We start from the raw sequence: 21,445 nt of genomic DNA on the forward strand, positions 1-21,445 counted from the left end.
AATCAAGGCCTATACGGGTACGTCTATACAGGGATAAAAGACCCATGGCACAGCTGCAGCTGGCCCGAAACAGTTGACTTGGGCTCATGGGACTCAGGCTCTGGGCCTGAAAATACTGCTATGTAGATGTTTGGGGCCAGGCCCCGCGAGCCTGAGCCAGTTGATCTGGGCCACCCACAGGTTTTTTATCCCCGTGCAGACATTCCCTAAGCTTTATTTCCAAAAATTGTTTCTAGCCCTTATGCTTGTGAAGGTAACCTTTAGGATGCAAACAGCAGATGTAGTCTATTTTTATATACTGCTATGGTGTGACAATTCACAAAAAATAGTCAATAAAAACCATTAATTGTACTTTAGATTTTTTTTAAACATGACATAGCCATGGGCTGGACCAAAGTGTCTACTTTAGCCACAAATGACATCATAAACTTATATGAGTGCTGTTTTTAAAAAATTATGTATTACAGCATTTTGGTTTTTACCTAACAAACAGTATGAAACATTCTGAGATATGAGGTGTTGGGAGGAAAAAAGGTTGTTTGGTTTTGGATTGGGGCTGGTAAAAGATCCCTGCACTAAGCTGTACTGCCTGTATGGTTGAAGCTTCAACCAACAACCAACTGCAAGATTTAATTCATATCCAATTTATAGGACTGGATGTAAGAAACTAGAATATAAAAAGTAATGGCAGACTTACCTCAGAGTTATCAGGTTCATCTTTAATTTTGTCTAACAGTCCCTGCTGTGGTGCCATAGCTTTATCATATTCATCATCCAAAGGCTCTTCCTTAATTCTAATATTTGATGCAAAGGAATTCCCCAGCTCCTGACCAATGGATTCCTTGCTAGCAAACAGGTAGCTAGGATCCTGAGGAACAAGAATTACATAATATCCATTTGACCATTTCCTGTCTGTAACTATTACCTTCCCTCTTCAAATCCTTTGGCTCTTGTAAACAAAGCAACAGACACTTAAAAACAGTAGGCTCTACAAATCTAGGATGAAATAATGGCCTCACTGAAGTCAATGGTAAAACTCCCACAGACTTCAGTAGGGTCAGGATTTCATCTATTAAGTAGTTTCTCCTGCGTAAGAACAGCAATAAATCGGTCAGACCAAAGGCCCATCTAGTCCAGTATGCTGTCCTCCAACAGTGGCCAATGCCAGGTGCCCCAGAGGGAATGAACAGAATAGGGAATCGTCAAGTGATCCATCCCCTGTCGCCCATTCCCAGCTTCTGGCAAACAGGCTAGGGACACTGCAGAAGAGCTCACCAAAAAGCAACTACTTGTCTAGCAGTTGGTCTCTAAATGATGTGTACAGCAACTTTACTATCAAGGACCCCCATCCAAAGAGAGTGGGCAAAATTAAAATAATCTGCATTTGATCTTTCAAAGTAGTAAAAATGTGTGCAGAGACAAACTGCAGTTATTTTGAAATACCCAAAACAAACACATTTTGCTATACCAACAAAAAACAACCCAAAACCACTGGAGAGTTCCATAACTTACCCTGAAGTTAGTTTCTGGAATCTGTGGTGCTAATTGTGTCCGTAACGTTTCTTCTACTTGATTAGTAACTGGGGAAAATGTATATTAATTAAAAGTTAATACAGTTCTTAGACAAAACTGCTTCAAATCTGCCTAGGGTCTTCTACCAATGTCCATCAGCACAGTATCTGAGTATCTCCTATGTATTATATTCAAACTTCTCCTCCTCTTCCTTCCCAAAGCAGGTCCAATATAATGCTCAAACAAAATTAAGATTTTTGTTCTTCTATTAGACAATTTATTTCCCAACATCAGTGAAATGGTCATAAAATTCTGAAGCAGATACCCCACCCTGTGGGTTATCTGCATCTGAATAAACTCTGAGGATCCTGCCATGTTTCTGCATTTACATTTATATCTGGCTATTGATTTTTTCAAAACAAGGAAGCAAAGAAGACTCATCTATTTCTTGCTTTTCTGCCCCTCTCCCTCACTCCGTAAGTACTAGCAGCTAATACATGAAGAGATGTATTCAGTGCATGTTCTTCTTAACATGTTCAAAGATACTGCATTTGTTACATAAGTAACAAAGCAAGTTTGTGAACAATTATTATAGCTGTGCCACTTTACTCAAGGTTGCAAAAATAGTTTCTAAGAGTTCAACTTTAAGCTCAACACAGTTTTCCAAAATATGCCCCTCTGGGGCAGAAATATTTTGTGCTTGGTCTCCGCCTGAGAGTGACGTGGTCTGGGGAAAAGAATCCCATTCACTTTTCTCTCTTTAAAAATTGCCCTTGTGTTGTTCCCTTTACATATGCTGAGATTCAAACATAAACAGATTGTAAAACATGGATTTTAAAATTCTTGTAGTGTTACAAGCCTTTGAAAATGCAGGATTGGGTATGCACAGCAGTAAATACCTGAGCTGTAAGTTGTGCAGGACACTAAGAAGCAGCAATCAGAAACCTCTCATTCCAGGGCCAGCCCTACAGCCTACTTTCTCCCCATCCCCAGAGATTTCTGAACATGATTAGGATCATATATTAATTCAGCTTGTTTTGTCAAGCTTTGCACCCCAAACTGTACTGAGGCTTCCAGAGCCTGGGAAGTTTGAAATAGGTGCATGGGTAGCAGGATCACCAGGCCACTTTCAAGCTCCCCTGACTGAGGAGAGGATCCCCAGGCATCCCTTTGGCCCTATCTATGATGGCGGGAGAGAGAGTCCGAGAAGCAAATTCCTCGTCTCTGTAGAGAGTGTGTCTCAAAGCTGCTCTCTAACGGACTACTTGGAGGCACTAGTGCAGCTTTAATAAACTTTCCCCCAATGCCACTCTCAAAGGTACATTCCTTGAAGGGCACACATATTAATAGCATGCATTTCACAGAAGCATCAGCGCATTACTGACAAACTTTTAAAGACAAAAATCATGGAAGAGAAGAATGGAAGTATAAAAAGACTGCAAAGAACATGATCAAAAGCACAGTAAGAAAGCTTAAGGTGACATTGAGCTCACTTAATAAAGCCACAATAACAGGGTTTAGGTTGAGATATTTAGAGAAGGCTAAGGGAGTCAAGCATCCAATGCCTAAAGGCTAGAATTTTCAAAAGAGCCTAAAATATATAATTTCTAGAATATGGATTTGTCATATTTCAGGGTTCAATGCAAACTGCTTTCCCTGCATTCAGGTGGACACATTACCCTTCCCAAGATAATTGGTTACCTAACTAACTCTATGTGTGGTCTGTATCTAGTTCTCTTTTTCCCCCTCTCCTGAGCTGTTATTTCTGTGGGTTAAACTGTTACCTGCTTTATCAAGGAAACTGCTTTTCAATCTGGAATCCAACTCTTTAGGATTTTTTTCCAAACGTTTTTCACGTTCTTGGAAAGGTCCTTCTCTGCTTTTCTCTTTTGTTGAAAAAGTCTCTTTACCATTATCTCTTGCTATGCTAAAATCCTTCCGAATGGGTTTAAATATAGGGCCCTGATCACATGATGAAGTGATGTCCTTTTGGATTGCATTTTGTATTTGCAATTCTTTTTCACTGTCCAATTCATGTTCTGTAACTCTCTTTCCGTCCTCCAGGTTATCTTCAGTGTGTATCGTAGACGGGAGACTGTCTTTTGAAGTAAAATTTTGATCGTCCTCATTGTCACTCCCAACAACTGGAATCCCTGCAAGATCCCCCGAGTTCAGAAAATAATCATCTTCATCCAGCAGTGAGTTTTCAGATCCTGTTCGATTCTGCATTTCATAGGATATGCTTTCAAGGGTAGGTATTAAATTGTGATCCGCGTCCTCAGACATTTCTGCATCCAGAATATCACCACCTATGAATAAGGAAAAAGAGAGCAGGTCTTGAAAAACCACCATTTAACAGAGAATATGCGTACAGTATTAAACTTTAGCTTACTCATAAATACATATATAAATAAAAGAAGCACTTACATTTCTCTGTAATGTCAAAAACTGCATTAGATTTGTCTTCAAACTGTAAGAAGGAAAACATTACATGATTATCCATGGCAAGTGTCATGTATTGTGATGTAACTTACCCTACAACAAAATTCACCATCCACCACTACCAAAATTGTCAATATAAAGTTTTGTAAATTAGGATTACATTGCAGAATAAAGTAACTACATTAGAAGTTGCAAAGTGACATTCATTGTAGCTGCTTTAGTAGTGTACAGAAGAGCACAGCATGGAGGTTTAGAATTAATACTGCCTCACTTATGAAAAAGGGTACCAAAAAAAAAAATTTAGTTTAATCCCCCCCTCCCCACAAAAAAAAAAATAAATCCCACACACTCAAATAAATAAAGATCAGGGATTCCACCCAAGGGAAACTAAGACCTAATGTAGACCAAATTAGCCTTTGTCATACCCAAATACTAAGGTGACCAGCACGCTACAAATATAGAAACACCAGCACACAGAACTTCCATTGACCTTATAGATGGCATAACCACAATGGCTACTCTTCCCATTTGCCAGGGAATCTTCCCTTTTCCATAACGCACATATAAAGTACAGTAACACCTTACTTCCTAAGAGTTTTGACAGTGCATGAGAGTAAGGCACAGAACTGAAAAGTGCTTGTGTTTATGTATTGTACAGAACATGTATTTTCAGTACACATTCCCTGATAGATGTTAACATTGATAGCATCCTTTGAGGCTTTTCAAAGCCAAAACGTGCACCAAGGAAACCAGAATGTCCAACAGAATTATTATTATTTCTTGTGGTGACATATCTTTCCTTTCAGTGGAAATGGTAAAGCTTCCATTTTAAGTTATATCTGCTTTCTTAAAGCAACTGTAAGAAGTGAAGTTAAACTTCCCATCAAGGCTAGAATAATCTTTGCCTTCCTCCTCTGGAGCACAAGTAATGTGTAGATCCTGGAAGGTTTGAGCTTTCTTACTGCAGCAATGAATTTGTTAATGTCTGGTAAGATGCAAATCTGAGGCTGGTCTATGGGCCCAATTCTCTTCTCAATTACACTAGTATAAATCAGGAGTATTTCCACTGAAGTGAACTGAGTTACATTAGTGTAAAATCAATGTGAGAATAAAATCAGGATCTATAAATCCAGAACTCTTCCTAGCGCTGGTTCCTAGATGCTGAGAACTCAAGAGAGAAGGATGCAGTACTGGAAGTGTCCCTGGTAGCAGAATCTCAGTAGGCACTTGCTTCCATTTCCCCAGGGTGTGCAGTATGTATCCAGACTGGAAGTCTCCTGGAGACACAAAAAAGGAGCAAGGTTCAGTTCTACATCCAAGTCCAGTAGCAATGTTTTCACTCTTCTTCACGAGGACAAAGAACATACCAGAGAGAACTTGCTAGTGGGGCATTTTAAGTTTCCAATGAAGGTGAGGCATTAGATCAAACTCATTTTCCTTCTTGAGTTGCATTAAGATATTAAGTGGTTCTTGGGCTCGTTTGAGATCTCCTGAGCATCTCCGATAACTAATTTTTAGGATCCACCATAGCCTTTGGTAGTCATCCTACATGTGTTCAGAATTTAGCTCCCAGAATCTTTCCTCCTCTTTGCACCCCATACGTGCTGGCAAAATGCTCAAGTCCTGCAGTTACTGGAGGCTGGAGTATTAGAATCCTAATTACTTCTGCTCCATGGAGGTGATTCAGAACCACAAAGTGTTAGAGATGAAGAAGGGGCCAGAGAGATATTTGTTTTATGGCAGATTTGCAGGATGTGTCCTTTATGGAATTCAAAACTTTGTCATGATCAATTTGACACGGAATCAGATGATAATGGAGTCGACATAAGAGGATGTTGAAGCTGGAAAGCTGCACTTCACGAACACATCAATTTCTCCATCACTGAAGTCTTTTGGAAAACAAATCTCTGTTGAAGGGATATTTATCCTGCAGAGGACCTCTCTAACCTGGGAGCTTTGACACAGTACTGTACAATCCTTTGTCACTTTATAGGAGGTGAGAGATCCTGCGAATTGTCACTGTAGGTTTTGCCCCTTCAATAAACTAACTGCTTCATTCAGGGAAATGAGAGGTTCAACTTAGATTGTAAGCAATGTTTGTACAGCACCTAGCACTATGGGACCTTAGGCATCAACTTACAATACCAAGTTCTTTTTCTGAAGAGGCTGAAAAATATTTGCAATCCAGACAGCTTGCAATGGCTCTTTAAAGTGTTTACCACATTTTCAAGCATCAGATTGTTCTTGAAGAAAAAACTTGTTTTGGATTTCTTGTCTCTTTCTTCTGTGGAGCTGTCAGAATGAGAGGTGATGTGTACGTTTGCCTTGGGCGTTATTAGATACTTTTGGATTTATTCTCTTTACAAGATTCAAGGCATACATGAACACATGAATAGATCACTAGTGTGTTTTTATTTCTACTTTGTTTTACTTTTGCTGACAACCATTGAAGGCCCTAGTTCTATATACAGTATATCACACAATCCACCTTAGAATTAAATATCTTTCTTGATAGGTTCCCTTCTTGGGACCCTTAGCAGACTTGGAGGAGGCTTCAACCACAGCAGGAACGAGGAGTAATTGACCTGGGAAAGACATACGGGAGTGTAACTGCTTAGGTCAGGGGTAGGCAACCTATTGCATGGGTGCCGAAGGTGGCAAGCGACACAAGCTGATTTTCAGCGACACTCACGCTGCCCAGGTCCTGGCCACCGGTCCAGGGGGCTCTTCATTTTAATTTAATTTAATTTTAAATGAAGCTTCTTAAACATTTTAAAAACCTTATTTACTTTACATACAACCATAGTTTAGTTATATATTATAGACTTATAGAAAGAGACCTTCTAAAAACATTAAAATGTATTACTGGCACACAAAACTTTAAATTAGAGTGAATAAATGAAGATTTGGCACATCGCTTCTGAAAGGCTGCTGACCCCTGGCTTAGGTCAATGCAGAAGCAAGAACTGGGAACAGAGGTACCAAGTCTAGACGTGTTGGAGAAGCTTCTCTGCCTATTGCCAATAAGGCCACCTATAAAGCTTCAGAACATAGGAACCATAATACATGACGGGTCCACCTTGTCCCGTATCCAGTTTCTGATGCTAACCACCACCAAAACCCTCACAGGCAAGTGCAAAAATCAAAATGGACAACTCAATGACCAGCCTATTGGGACTAGGGAAAACTTCCCCACTCAATCAGTGGTTTAATTATGCACTTTAGAGTGAGAGTTTATATCCCTTTTTTTCTAAGTAATATAACTGTGGATATTCTCACTCCTCATATACATTTCTAATCCATTTTTTAATCTTATTAAGTTCTATGTCTCCATGTTATCTCTTGGAAGTAAGTTCCACGTGTTAATTATTTGTTACAACAAAATGTATCATCTTTTAGCAGTTTTTGAATTTGTTGTTTTCAATTTCTTCGGGTCCCCCCACCATTCTTGTATTCTGAGGAGGGTAAATAAGAATGCCCAACAGCCTCTCTATACCTTTACTTTGTATACGTCTATCATGCTCTCTCTGAACTGTCATCTCTCTAAGAAGTCCCAGTATTTCCTCCCATGGAAGTCTTTCCACGCCCCCAAACAAATGTCATCTCTCTCTGAATGGCCTCTATTTATTCTGTTCTAGCCTTTCAGAAGGTGCCCAGAAATTAACAAAGTATTCCAAGTCTGGGTATATTTGACTTGTACAATGATATTAAACATATTTTTTCATCCCATTCCTTATGCATCCCAATATTGTTTAGTTTAAACAAAAAACACTGCTGCATACTGAACAGGAATTTTCACTGAACTTACAAGGAAGCCCCCTAATAATGGCTTGGCCCCTACTTGTGGGAAAGCAGCCCTGGTTCTTGACCTATCCAACATCCCTTAGTCTATCTAAGCTCCTTCTCTTCTTTACTATCACACTGTTGCATTGAAGGAACAGACCCCAAGAGCCATTTGGAGGTAGGGACTCAAATTGCCCAGATTGTCTCCAGAAGAGGTACCAAAAGACAACCTCTTTCATTTTTGCTGCACTGAATAACTACCGAGCAAGTACAGCACCTGCATTCTCCTTTTTCCCTTTTCAGCCACCCCTCCCCAACTCCTTCGACCTTCCGAGGTTGAGGCTAGACCGCCTAATTTTCTAAGAGCAGAACCCTGTGACATGAGTAGAACCCCTAACTCCCACAGAAGTCTTTGAAGGTTAAGGGTTCTGAGCAACACACATCATCAAGTCCTAAAAACGTAAGTCTGCAGATTGTCTATTGCTTTTTCGAAAAAGGTAGATGTTTTGCTTGTCATAGTGCAATCTTAGGAGGCTCACCCTTTAAGTGTCTGATCTACCACCAGGGTAGCTCTGATGAGCAGTACACAATCCTTTAGAAAAACATTTCTAGAAAATTTTAGGACAAAAATAATATATTCTTATAGTTGCACAATGTCCCCAAAGAGCTGGCTTCAGAGTTTGAGGTTATTTTCATATACAAAATAGTACATAACTGTGTAGAGCAATTTGCTCACAGGACAGTATCCTACTGATTACAAGCAGCAGTACACAACTACTACAAACTGGGACAATGAGAACATCACCATCTTACAGGAAACAGAAAAAGTCAATATCCAAAACCAAGTGTTGTTGCACTGAGTAATACAGTGAAATTAAAATAGCAAGGTTTTTATAAATTACCATATTATGCCGTAACAGACGTTCTGGTGTGATATTGTAAGTACACTCACAACAACTGCAATTAACAAACAGGAGGGAAAGGGAGGAAAGTTTTTCCTCATAAAAAGCTGCTTGACCTGCATTGTCCCAAAGCAGTTTTAAGGAAGCTGGCTGCAAAAATTAGCAATAAAATAAGATAAATGAGTGTTCTTGCTACTCACATTACTACATCACTTTGTAGTCCTGACTTGACTGCACATAGGTTTTAATAGACGACAGCACAATTGACACACTCCTTACCACTGGATCATAATACTCTCACACTAGCTACCACAGGCCTTATTGGGTGCTTCTGCATGTAGTCTTTTTCCTATACTGGAAAAAATGTTGTGTTATATTTAAGGCAATGTTCTGATCCTCTTCCCTACTACAATACTTCATGGTAGCTCTACTGTAATTTCTACAGCTCCAGTCAACATGAGAAAATTGTTAGTCCATGCCACTTTCAATTCTTCTGAACACTGCCTTCACTTTGCCCCAAGTTTGCTCTCCTGACATCGCTGGCACTGTTTTAGTGATCAAAGTATGGAACTGGAGTCCATGAATTCTCATCACGGCTCAACTGCTGACTCACTGCATTACCCAGAGAAAGTTAATTTGAACATTGCACCTCAGTTTCCCAAATTAGCATGAGGATGCCAGTACTTTACAAAGATGTTGTAAGGATCACTTAATATCTGTAAAGCTATTTAAACATGCAAGTTGCTATACAAGTAGCAAGTACTATTTTGGAAACCAAATCCTACTGCTTATAGGTCTGATTTTGCTGAACATCTTCAACTCCTATTCAAGACAGTGGGAATTGGGGGCACTCCACATATCACATGAAGTATCCCACATATTGCAGGGCAGAGGTCCGTGTACTGTATTTATCACCCACACTTTTTTATGATGCACATTTATTATTAGCTAGAAGGACCTGAGAGCAGCTGCCTCCAGATTACAGACCATGTTCTGAGCCAGTGATGCGGAACTGTAAGAGGATGGTGCACACCAAGCTCCAGTAGTCTGTGCCTAAAGTTCCAAGTGTATTCCCAAAAGTGATCTTAATAAATTAAGGCAAGATGTAGGCTTACTGCACCACTTTGCTAGCCAAAGAGCTTTTTTCTAAGTGAGGATGTTTTATTTTGCTATGTATTCATGTCACATCATTTCTATAAAGTGCACTTAGTGTGATAGGTATTACTTAAGGTATGTTTATGACAGCTAAATTCTGAAACTAGCAAAAGTTACGTGCTGCTATTTTTCATAATGGAGATGTTTTAGAAGACTATGGGTTTTAGGTATTTTCTCTAGTTTGAAGATTACATTAGCTTGTATTCTGTATATCCAAAGTGCAAAGAGAAAAATGCTCTTCGGCTGTGCACACAAGAAGCCTGGTTAGGTGTTAGCTTGTCTAAAGAAAATAAGGGTTTTGATAAGCTGGGCACCAAAATATTTAGCAGAATTGTCAGATTAATTTAAGTAAATCTGATATGCTGTGGTTTAGTTTAATTCTTCCTTCTAAGTCTAAGCATCTAAACAACTATACTGCAGAATTATTAGACACTAGAATGCTTACCACTAGACCCTTTTTTTGCCTGGCATGGGCGACAGAAGGGTATTAACTGCAGTTTAGTATTATACACTTTAATTTGTAATAATTAAAAAAATTGCTCATAATTACAATGGCATTCAAAACTGCAACAACATCCATAAACCATTAATAATAATTATTGTTGTATAATACAAAAAGCAAAGCTGCCTTGAGGCTGGCAATTTCATTTTTTATGCAAAACAGGTAAGTACAACATTTTTTAAAAAGAAACCATTAAGTTCCCTCTCTTGTTCCTTTGTAACAACCCCTTGGAAGCTTGAAATATTTTTTCCCTTCACTGTTTTTCACCACATAGATTTTAGGGCTGATTATTAGCAGGGATGCTACGTCAACTGTAATATATATATATATATATATTTTAAATCACAGATTCCACATTTTCCTACCTCCTATGCAGTTTCCCTTATGCACACACACCACAGCCTACGCCATCGCTTTGGAAAACAGAAAAAACTTTTACAGAAGACAGATTTTTTTTTTAAAAGGTCATTCAAAATTTAATTAATATTCCTGAACCCAGGTGTAATGAAGTCAGGAAGTGCTCCCTGACCCTTGGTGCATGACATCACTGGAGGGTTGTTAGGCACTCAGCCAATCACATTGCCCCTCCTAGATTTGAAACCTGTATAACACAAATAGTTAAAATTAATCAGTGGGCCATTCTTAGGGCTCCTTTTGCAGAATAACAGAGACACCAATTGATTCATACCTTCAAAACACCTAGAGAGTGAGGACAGCAGAGGGTAACAAAGAGCCAGCCTGCTGCAAATACCTGCTACAGGAAAAGAAGCACTTCAACAGGAAGAGAACCCCTAGAGGTCAGAAGAGCCATAGAGATCTGTGAATAAGAGAGCCACAGAGTTGTGCATTAAAGACTGCTCTTTAATTCTACAGAGCCCCCTAGCAGCTTCAGCAGTTTCAGCTGCCTGTAGCTAGCGTCTTATTTCTGCCATTCAGAGGCAGTGGATATGTAATGTATTTCTGTGTTATTTCTGGAGATAGCTGAAATAAAGTTTTGCTACAACATGTCTCTGGGATTTTAATTTCTACTACATGGTAGGCATTTTTAGATACAAATCTATTCTGAAACAGAAAAAATACAACTAAATTTAAATTTAACAATGGGGAAGTATCAACAAGTTGCTGCAACAAGACCCTACCATTTCACCACATGTATGGCAGGCGGGGGGGGGGGGGGGGGGGATTATATATGGGTTGTCAGTGCACTGGCCGATTTTCTTCTTAAGTCAAAGAAACTGCATTACAACATGCATTTTAGAGAATAATTGCAAAGTAGATAAATGTGCTAATACTGTGAGGTGTAGCCTTTAAAATCAATGGGACTGTAAATACTCAACTCCTCATAGGATTGGGCCCAGGTTTTTTTTAAAATCAAAATGTTTGCCTAACTTTGATAATGTCCCTTTAATTACAGTTTTGGGGTTTTTTTTTAAAGCATAGACAATTCCTAACAATTCTACATACATGTTAAAAAATACCAAGGAAGACATTTTTCTGTTTCTTATTGCTTCTGACCTTGTTGTTCATGATAAAATGATAAAGCTATACTTCATCCAAGGATATTAGGCCAGTTAAGCACCAAAATAAAATTCTCAAAATATCCTTAATAGATTAACAGTGAGTTGCTAGCATCTTTACCCAAGCATCTAGGCTCCTACTATACATGAAGTCTAACTCAGCTTTATGCTGCACAATCTACACCCACCCAGAAATCTCAGTTGCAGATTGCAACAAAACTATAGGCGGTCAGGCAAATGGTTTCCTCGCATGCATACACACACTTTATTACATATTTTTTCAAATTATTTGGTATTCTTAGTTTGTACTCAATAAAAGCAGAAGGGGTTTCTACCCCCATAAAAAAATCCTCACCAAAAAAATGCAAGAGGGGAAACCTTCCTACCTGGCCCAATGGCTCCCTATAGGAAGGCTGTGGTTTGCAGCAGTTTTGTGCTGGTTGCAAAACCACCAGCCTAGTGCACATGGAGCGGAAGCCTGCCAGTCTAGATGCCTGGAATCTACAACCATTTAAAACAAAAAAACAAAAAAGCGGGAAGGGAGTGAGGGGAATTGGTGGGTTACATTAGTTACATGCTGAACATCCTTCCTCCTCCTGCCATTTAAGTCATTCCACACACATCCTCCAAATCCCTGGATTGTGGTGAAACACTTTTGCAACTCACTTAGAATTTTAGAACTCTCACTTACACCAGTGTAAATCAGGAGAAACTTCACTTAAGTCAGAGTTATAATGGTACAAAAACCAGGATGAAATCAAAATCAGGCCCTATACATTTTAGCAGCAAATGTTACTGATGTGATATTCATTAGATGAATTATTCCAAACCAAGTTTCACTTTACATATTTAATTAACCATTAGAATGCTTGTATTTTCCAGATTGAAAGAGTGTGCTTAGAAGAATTTGTCCGCAGCTTCCAAAAAACTAATATTTTTTCAGTTAGGAGATTCTATCCTGCAAGTTGCTGAGAGCCGTCTGCTCCCATTTAACTCGATGTGAGTTGAGGAGGTTACTCAGTATCTCACAGGATTGAGATATTGATCACGTTAGGGAAAAAAATCACAACATACATGCATTTAAAAACTATTTGGGTCCAAATAATACAGCCAACTAACAATGATGACTACAAATATACTGTTTGGGGCCAGAGGACCAGCATACCAGAATCTAAGAGTCACACTTTCCTTTGCTCAGTGTATCTCCAAGAGGTTAACAAGTTAACCACAGTAACAATTGTTTTGTCAGCAATTTATATTACTAACAGTTTTGTCAGCAATTACATTACTAACAGAACATACGTTGTTTTATTAGACTTACTACAATAAGTCTCTGAAGACCGTGATGGAAACAGACTGTTTAGATTTTTCTGGTTTTGGCTCTAGTCCACCCCCAAATAAGAGACCTACAAGAGGGCTTTGCATATAAATTAAGACAATACAGGAGTGAGGTATCCTCTAGTTGCTGAAATATTACTTCAGGGGTTCTTAGACTTGTCACCATGTGGTCGACATTATATTAATAGGTTGGCTGGTGGACCAGATAACAGTCCTGTGGTCTTTGCCTACAGTTGCCTCCCTTCTCATAACTGTCCTGTGGCAACTACAACAGTTGCTTACATGGAAGATAGGAAAGCCTTTATTTGTTTTTAGATACCTCTAACTACAATGTGTTTTGTCCTTCCTGAAACAATGTAATCAGGACATTGACTTTAGCTCTTTAATTCATCTTCCCTACTGATGCTCTCTTTTGCCTGTTCCTCTTCTCCCTTTTACATGGTGCCCTGCCACCTGATCTTCTCCTTCCCCTACTCTCATAATCCTGGACATTCCCCTCCAGCTGGTGGCTAAAATTCCAGTCCAGCTTGTGGTTCTAGTTCCCATGGTTGGCTCCTATTTCCTCTTCTCCTCCTACATAGTTGTGGCTCTTAGTAGAGGCACCTAGACTGGATGCTCCTCCTCCTTTCCAATGTCTGTTATATGTAGTCTGGATACCTCCGAAAACAGGTGCAAACCAGAACACCAGTATTATGTGACCCAAAAACTCTCAGCAACCCACCAGCAAATGCTCCACAGGACAGTTTGGAGTTGTTGCACCATATAAATAAATGGAAGCACAAAACCAAGACAGTCTGTACAAGATGCCCCAGTAAAAATAGCCAACATAAATTAAACATGCTAGAAACAACTATCCAAGATGAGGACTCTAGTGGTAAAGATTAGACTGTTTCTCCTGTAGCATCTGGCTCCTATGACAGCATTCAAAATGACTGTTACCAGCAGCCTAGATCACCTTCATTCATTGGGATACTTTCCAGAAAACTCACTCTATGGTCGACAGAAGGAGTGAAGAAATTTTAGGAGACATAAAAATATAGAAATTCATACCACAATGCAAGCACATGACACTCCAATGTCCTTACAGAAAAATAAGAAGGTGTTGGTCTACAGAGCAGATATTTTGGAAAACAAGCTAAAACTAAACTCAATCTCAATCAAAAACAAAACAGTGTAAAACTTTAGCGCCTACAAGTCCACTCAGTCTTATATCTTATTCTGCCAATCGCTAAGACAAACAAGTTTGTTTACATTGATGGGAGATACTGCTGACTGCTTCTATTTACAATGTCACCTGAAAGTGAGAACAGGCGTTCGCATGGCACTTTTGCAGCTGGCGTTGCAAGGTATTTACATGCCAGATATGCTAAACACTCGTATGCCCCTACCATGCTTTGGCCACCGTTCCAGAGGACATGCTTCCATGCTGATGATGCTTGTTATAAAAAAAAAAAACAAACAATGCGTCAATTATATTTGTGACTGTACCCCTTGGGGGGAGAATTTTATGTGTCTTGCTCTGTTTTACCCGCATTCTGCATATATTTCATGTTATAGTAGTCTTGGATGATGACCTAGCACATGTTCATTTTAAGAACACTTTCACAGCAGATTTGACAAAACGCAAAGAAAGTATCGATGTGAGATTTCTAAAAATAGCTACAGCACTTGACCCAAGGTTTAATAATCTGAAGTGCCGTCCAAAATCTGAGAGGGATGAGGTGTGGAGCATGCTTTTAGAAGTCTTAAAAGAGCAACACTCTGAGGTGGAAACTACAGAACCCAAATCACCAAAAAAGAAAATGAACCTTCTGCTGGTGGCATCTGACTCAGATGATGAAAGTGAACATGCATCAGTCTGCACTTCTTTGGATCGTTATCAGCCAGAACCCATCATCAGCATGGAAGCATGTCCTCTGGAATGGTGGTTGAAGCATGGAAGGACATATGTATCTTTAGCGCATCTGGCATGTAAATATCTTGCAACACCAGCTACAACAGTGCCATGGCAACGCTTGTTTACAGTGTCACCTGAAAGTGAGAACAAGAAGCAGGCATTATCTTCTGCAAATTGTAACCAACCGTGTTTGTCTGAGTGACTGGCTAACCAAGAAGTAGGACTGAGTGGACTTGTAGGCTCTAAAATTTTACATTGTTTTATTTTTAAATGCAGTTTTTTTGGTACATAATTCTACACCTGTAAGTTCAATTGATTGGGAAGAAGACTGCACTATAGTATTTGTATTAAGTCAATTGAAAAATACAATTTTTCTGTTTACAGTGTAAATATTTGTAAAAAAATAAAGTGAGCACTGTACACTTTGTATTCTGTGTTGTAATTGAAATTAATAAGTTTTAAAATGTAGTAAACATCCAAAAATATTTTAAATAAATGGTATTCTATTGTTAACAGTGCGCTTCATTACGCAATTAATCACAATTATTTTTAATTTCACGATTAATCGCTATTAATTTTTTTAATTCCTTGACAGCCTTAATAAACACTGGTGTTGAATTTTAGTAAATAGCCTGAGTATTTGTATATATGATTTAAGATCTTTTTAATTCAAACAGATAGATGAACTTTATGCTTTCTAGTTACAGAATGAAATTTATTTGTAGAACTCTGTTGTGGCTGAAAAAGCATAGGTTTGATGTTTGCTGTAGTGCCATTTGACTGGGACTTTTTTCTGAATGGTGCTCTAAAAAAGACTGTTTGATTCTGAACTGAGAGAGTTTGGGGTTTAATTTTTCTGTTATTACTGTGTGTTTAGTACAGAGGCGTTGTACTTCGGCCAGAGGAATAATGAGACTGTTAGTGTTTCAGATCCCAGACTTCATTGTGCTATACTGTCAGTGTTCAGTTGGACCAGCCTTCGCTGTCTCTGGAGCATGACTGCAGATTCCACTCTTCGTGATTTGTGAATAATTATGGATACAACTCTAAGGGGAAAATTTAATGAACGCTGTATATGTAGAATCGGTCTCAAATGCAAATTTCAGGAATTACCTTTTGTTACTGTTTGTACCTAAACATTTCTTGGTTTATTTTTATTTACACAGTGAATATTTCTACATTATTTCTACCACCTATATTTCACTGTTTACCTAATATTAACCTAGCTTTAGATGGGAGTCTTTTGAACATTAACATATTAAAGACTGAAGTAAAAGCTGATTATATGATCTTCCCAAAGGCAGATTTTTTTGTTTGTTTTTTTCTAAAACCATACTGATTTCCCTAAACAATTTTCTAGCTAATGCTACATTTTTTGGTCATGGAAAAAGTGTTATTTTTCAAAAAAAACCATGGCAACTTTCACAGGGTAACATCAAATTTCATAAACATTCATGTTAACAGCCAGTATCAATTAAACAATACTTCATCATGAGCTTAAATATTTCAGCAAAGAATCCTGTGGCACCTTATAGACTAACAGACGTTTTGGAGCATGAGCTTTCGTGGGTGAATACCCACTTCTTCAGATGCATGTGGTGGAAATTTCCAGGGGCAGGTATATATATGCTAGCAAGCAAGCTAGAGATAACGAGGTCAATTCAATCAGGGAGGATGAGGCCCTGTTCTAGCAGTTGAGGTGTGAAAACCAAGAGAGGAGAAACTGGTTCTGTAGTTGGCAAGCCATTCACAGTCTTTGTTCAATCCTGAGCTGATGGTGTCAAATTTGCAGATGAACTGAAGCTCAGCAGTTTCTCTTTGAAGTCTGGTCCTGAAGTTTTTTTGCTGCAGGATGGCCACCTTAAGGTCTGCAATAGTGTGGCCAGGGAGGTTGAAGTGCTCTCCTACAGGTTTTTGTATATTGCCATTCCTAATGTCTGATTTGTGTCCATTTATCCTTTTCCGTAGAGACTGTCCAGTTTGGCCGATGTACATAGCAGAGGGGCATTGCTGGCATATGATGGCGTATATTACATTGGTGGATGTGCAGGTAAATGAACCAGTGATGGTGTGGCTGATCTGGTTAGGTCCTGTGATGGTGTCGCTGGTGTAGATATGTGGGCAGAGTTGGCATCGAGGTTTGTTGCATGGATTGGTTCCTGAGCTAGAGTTATTATGGTGCGGTGTGCAGTTACTGGTGAGAATATGTTTCAGGTTGGCAGGTTGTCTGTGGGCAAGGACTGGCCTGCCACCCAAGGCCTGTGAAAGTGTGGGATCATTGTCCAGGATGGGTTGTAGATCCTTGATGATGCGTTGGAGGGGTTTTAGCTGGGGGCTGTATGTGATGGCCAGTGGAGTCCTGTTGGTTTCTTTCTTGGGTTTCTCTTGCAGTAGGAGGCTTCTGGGTTCACGTCTGGCTCTGTTGATCTGTTTCCTTATTTCCTCGTGCGGGTATTGTAGTTTTGAGAATACTTGGTGGAGATTTTGTAGGTGTTGGTCTCTGTCTGAGGGGTTAGAGCAGATGCGGTTGTACCTCAGTGCTTGGCTGTAGACAATGGATCGTGTGATGTGTCCGGGATGGAAGCTGGAGGCATGAAGGTAGGCATAGCGGTTGGTAGGTTTTCGATATAGGGTGGTGTTAATGTGACCATCACTTATTTGCACCGTGGTGTCAAGAAAGTGGACCTCCCGTGTAGATTGTTCCAGGCTGAGGTTGATGGTGAGGTGGAAGCTGTTGAAATCGTGGTGGAATTTTTCCAGAGTCTCCTTCCCATGGGTCCATATGGTGAAGATGTGATCAATGTACCGTAGGTAGAGAAGGGGCGTGAGTGGACGAGAGCTGAGGAAGCGTTGTTCCAGGTCGGCCATAAAGATATTGGCATATTGTGGGGCCATGCGGGTGCCCATAGCAGTGCCACTGATCTGGAAATATATATTGTCATCAAATTTGAAATAGTTGTGTGTGAGTATAAAGGCACAGAGCTCAGCAGCCAGTTGTGCTGTGGCATCATCAGGGATAGTGTTCCTGACAGCTTGTATTCCATCTGTGTGTGGGATGTTTGTGTAGAGAGCCTCTACATCCATGGTGGCTAGGATGGTGTTTTCTGGGAGGTGACCAATGCATTGTAGTTCCCTCAGGAAATCAGTGGTGTCACGGAGATAGCTGGGAGTGCTGGTGGCATAGGGTCTGAGTGGAGAGTCCATATATCCAGACAGTCCTTCAGTGAGAGTGCCAATGCCCGAGATGATGGGGCGTCCAGGATTTCCGGGTTTGTGGATCTTGGGTAGTAGATAGAATAACCCTGGTTGGGGCTCTAGGGGTATGTTGATTTCTTCTGGTGTTAGTGTAGGGAGTGTCCTGAGTAGATGCTGTAGTTTTAGTGTATTCCTCAGTGGGATCTGAGGGAAGTGGCCTGTAGAATTTGGTATTGGAGAGTTGTCTGGTGGCCTCCTTTTGGTAGTATTCTCAAAACTACAATACCCGCACGAGGAAATAAGGAAACAGATCAACAGAGCCAGACGTGAACCCAGAAGCCTCCTACTGCAAGAGAAACCCAAGAAAGAAACCAACAGGACTCCACTGGCCATCACATACAGCCCCCAGCTAAAACCCCTCCAACGCATCATCAAGGATCTACAACCCATCCTGGACAATGATCCCACACTTTCACAGGCCTTGGGTGGCAGGCCAGTCCTTGCCCACAGACAACCTGCCAACCTGAAACATATTCTCACCAGTAACTGCACACCGCACCATAATAACTCTAGCTCAGGAACCAATCCATGCAACAAACCTCGATGCCAACTCTGCCCACATATCTACACCAGCGACACCATCACAGGACCTAACCAGATCAGCCACACCATCACTGGTTCATTTACCTGCACATCCACCAATGTAATATACGCCATCATATGCCAGCAATGCCCCTCTGCTATGTACATCGGCCAAACTGGACAGTCTCTACGGAAAAGGATAAATGGACACAAATCAGACATTAGGAATGGCAATATACAAAAACCTGTAGGAGAGCACTTCAACCTCCCTGGCCACACTATTGCAGACCTTAAGGTGGCCATCCTGCAGCAAAAAAACTTCAGGACCAGACTTCAAAGAGAAACTGCTGAGCTTCAGTTCATCTGCAAATTTGACACCATCAGCTCAGGATTGAACAAAGACTGTGAATGGCTTGCCAACTACAGAACCAGTTTCTCCTCTCTTGGTTTTCACACCTCAACTGCTAGAACAGGGCCTCATCCTCCCTGATTGAACTGACCTCGTTATCTCTAGCTTGCTTGCTAGCATATATATACCTGCCCCTGGAAATTTCCACCACATGCATCTGAAGAAGTGGGTATTCACCCACGAAAGCTCATGCTCCAAAAGGTCTGTTAGGGCTTGTCTACATCACAAAGTTGCAGCGCTGGTGAGGGGGTTACAGCGCTGCAACTTAGGAGGTGTACACATCTGCAGGGCATCACCAGCGCTGCAACTCCCTGTTTGCAGTGCTGGCCGTACTCCCGTTTTGTCTCAGGTGTAGAGGATCCAGCGCTGGTGATCCAGCGCTGGTAATCAAGTGTAGACACTTACCAGCGCTTTTCTTGACCTCCGTGGAATAAGCAGGTATCCCAGCATACCTGAGGAAGCCTCTCTGGTAATCAAGCAGGTCTCCTTCCCCGCGGTTTGCTCCGGTGTTCCCCGAATCCCCCCCCCAAGCGGGTCTCCTTCCCCGCGGTTTGCAGGGGGGTTCGGGGAACGCGAGAGCAAACCGCGGGGAAGCAGGTCTCCTTCCCCGGTTTGCTCTCGCGTTCCCCGAACCCCCGTGCAAGCAGGTCTCCTTCTCCGGTTTGCTCTCGCGTTCCCCGAACCCCCGAGCAAGCAGGTCTCCTTCCCCACGGTTTGCAGGGGGGTTCGGGGAACGCGAGAGCAAACCGCGGGGAAGGAGACCTGCTTGCTCGGGGGTTCGGGGAACGCGAGAGCAAACCGCGGGGAAGCAGATCTCCTTCCCCGGTTTGCTCTCGCGTTCCCCGAACCCCCCTTGAAGCCGCCCAACAGCGCTGCAGTGTGGCCACATCTAACACCACTTGCAGCGCTGGTTGCTGTAAGTGTGGCCACTCTGCAGCGCTGGCCCTATACAGCTGTACTAATACAGCTGTAACAACCAGCGCTGCAAAATTGTAGATGTAGACATACCCTTAGTCTATAAGGTGCCACAGGATTCTTTGCTGCTTTTACAGATCCAGACTAACACGGCTACCCCTCTGATACTTAAATATTTCAGTATCTACCAGAATGAAGAAGCAAAGAATTTCCATTTACTTTTTAAACTTGTTGGAACTTTGAAAATATTCAAGAATCAAAGGGAGAACTTATATAACTTACTGAAAAAATAAGAATAAATTTCAATAAAAAGTGTAAACAAAAGATACAGGAACATCTGCTCTAGGAAAATTTTTGTTCAACTGAGTTCATCCTGCCACAATATTCTGTGTACCACATGCATTACGAAACTTAAAGTTGGTATAGATATTATTTACTCTCATTTTCAGTCCCTTTGCCAGAGTAGTGTAAAGTGGCCCTATTATAAATGAGAATGCAGCCCAAATTCTCTGGTCTTATGCTCCCGTGTTTAAAATCCTACAGTGCAACATAGTGTGAAAAGGTTATTTCAGCACTTGCATTGTGGACTGGCACACAAAGACAACTGTAACATTTGTCAAATCAGAAAAATGATCAAAGTTCTTATACTTTGCGAATCTCAGGCTGGTGAATCATGGCCTAAATAAGAGATTTTCAGATGACGTGGGGGAGAGGTGAGGGGACTGCTGCACAGCTAGAATTTTATGTTTTTGAAGCAAGTGATAAATTCTATGATTTCCATAAAATTGAAACCACAGTTAAGAAGTTTTAATTACAATGATATTTGAATATCATATATATTTTTCAATGAAAGTTAAGAGTTACACATAGACACTTTGAAACTTCAAAATGTGTTCCAATTTGCATATGCATCTGAAAGGCCACTTGAAAGTTTCTAAATGTGCAATTTCATTGCAGTATTATTGAATTAGAGACAATACTATTGTCAGAGCGTTCCTAGAATCTGACTGTTAGTTCTCGCTGGATGAATTAAAAAAAACAAACCAAAAACATTTTTGACATGTGACCAACTGTGATTTTACCTTTCTAATTTATTTTTTGCCAAAAGCCAAAGAAAAGCAATAATTTTGCACTGATAAATCAAATATTACATTTGAGATATGCTTTCTAATATGTAGCAAAAATGTATGGAAAATACAAAGCAGCTATGGGTTTCACAACATTACCAATTCTCAACTGGTCTAAACAAAGGCAGTAAGTAGCATGCATTTGTTGAACAAACAACATTTTTGTAAC

General features: G+C 40.4%; 1 protein-coding gene across 6 annotated transcripts in view; it reads right to left on the reverse strand.

The window, feature by feature from the left end:
- The window catches only part of LOC127039235 (zinc finger MYM-type protein 4), a 59,369-nt gene that overhangs the window by 33,964 nt on the left and 3,960 nt on the right, over positions 1–21,445 (reverse strand). For 3 of the 6 annotated variants that reach the window (XM_050932582.1, XM_050932587.1, XM_050932583.1), the window contains 4 exons: positions 3,940–3,982; positions 3,297–3,821; positions 1,513–1,580; positions 698–868 (listed from right to left, as the gene is read on the reverse strand). In XM_050932582.1, coding sequence (XP_050788539.1) covers positions 698–868; positions 1,513–1,580; positions 3,297–3,821; positions 3,940–3,982 — 807 coding nt within the window. Of the gene's footprint in view, positions 1–697; positions 869–1,512; positions 1,581–3,296; positions 3,822–3,939; positions 3,983–10,984; positions 11,038–14,959; positions 15,183–21,445 lie in introns of those variants that run through there. The other 3 variants (XM_050932585.1, XM_050932584.1, XM_050932586.1) reach the window with 2 other exon arrangements.

This window comes from Gopherus flavomarginatus, chromosome 22, assembly GCF_025201925.1.
Source record: "Gopherus flavomarginatus isolate rGopFla2 chromosome 22, rGopFla2.mat.asm, whole genome shotgun sequence".
Lineage (NCBI taxonomy): Eukaryota > Metazoa > Chordata > Testudines > Testudinidae > Gopherus > Gopherus flavomarginatus.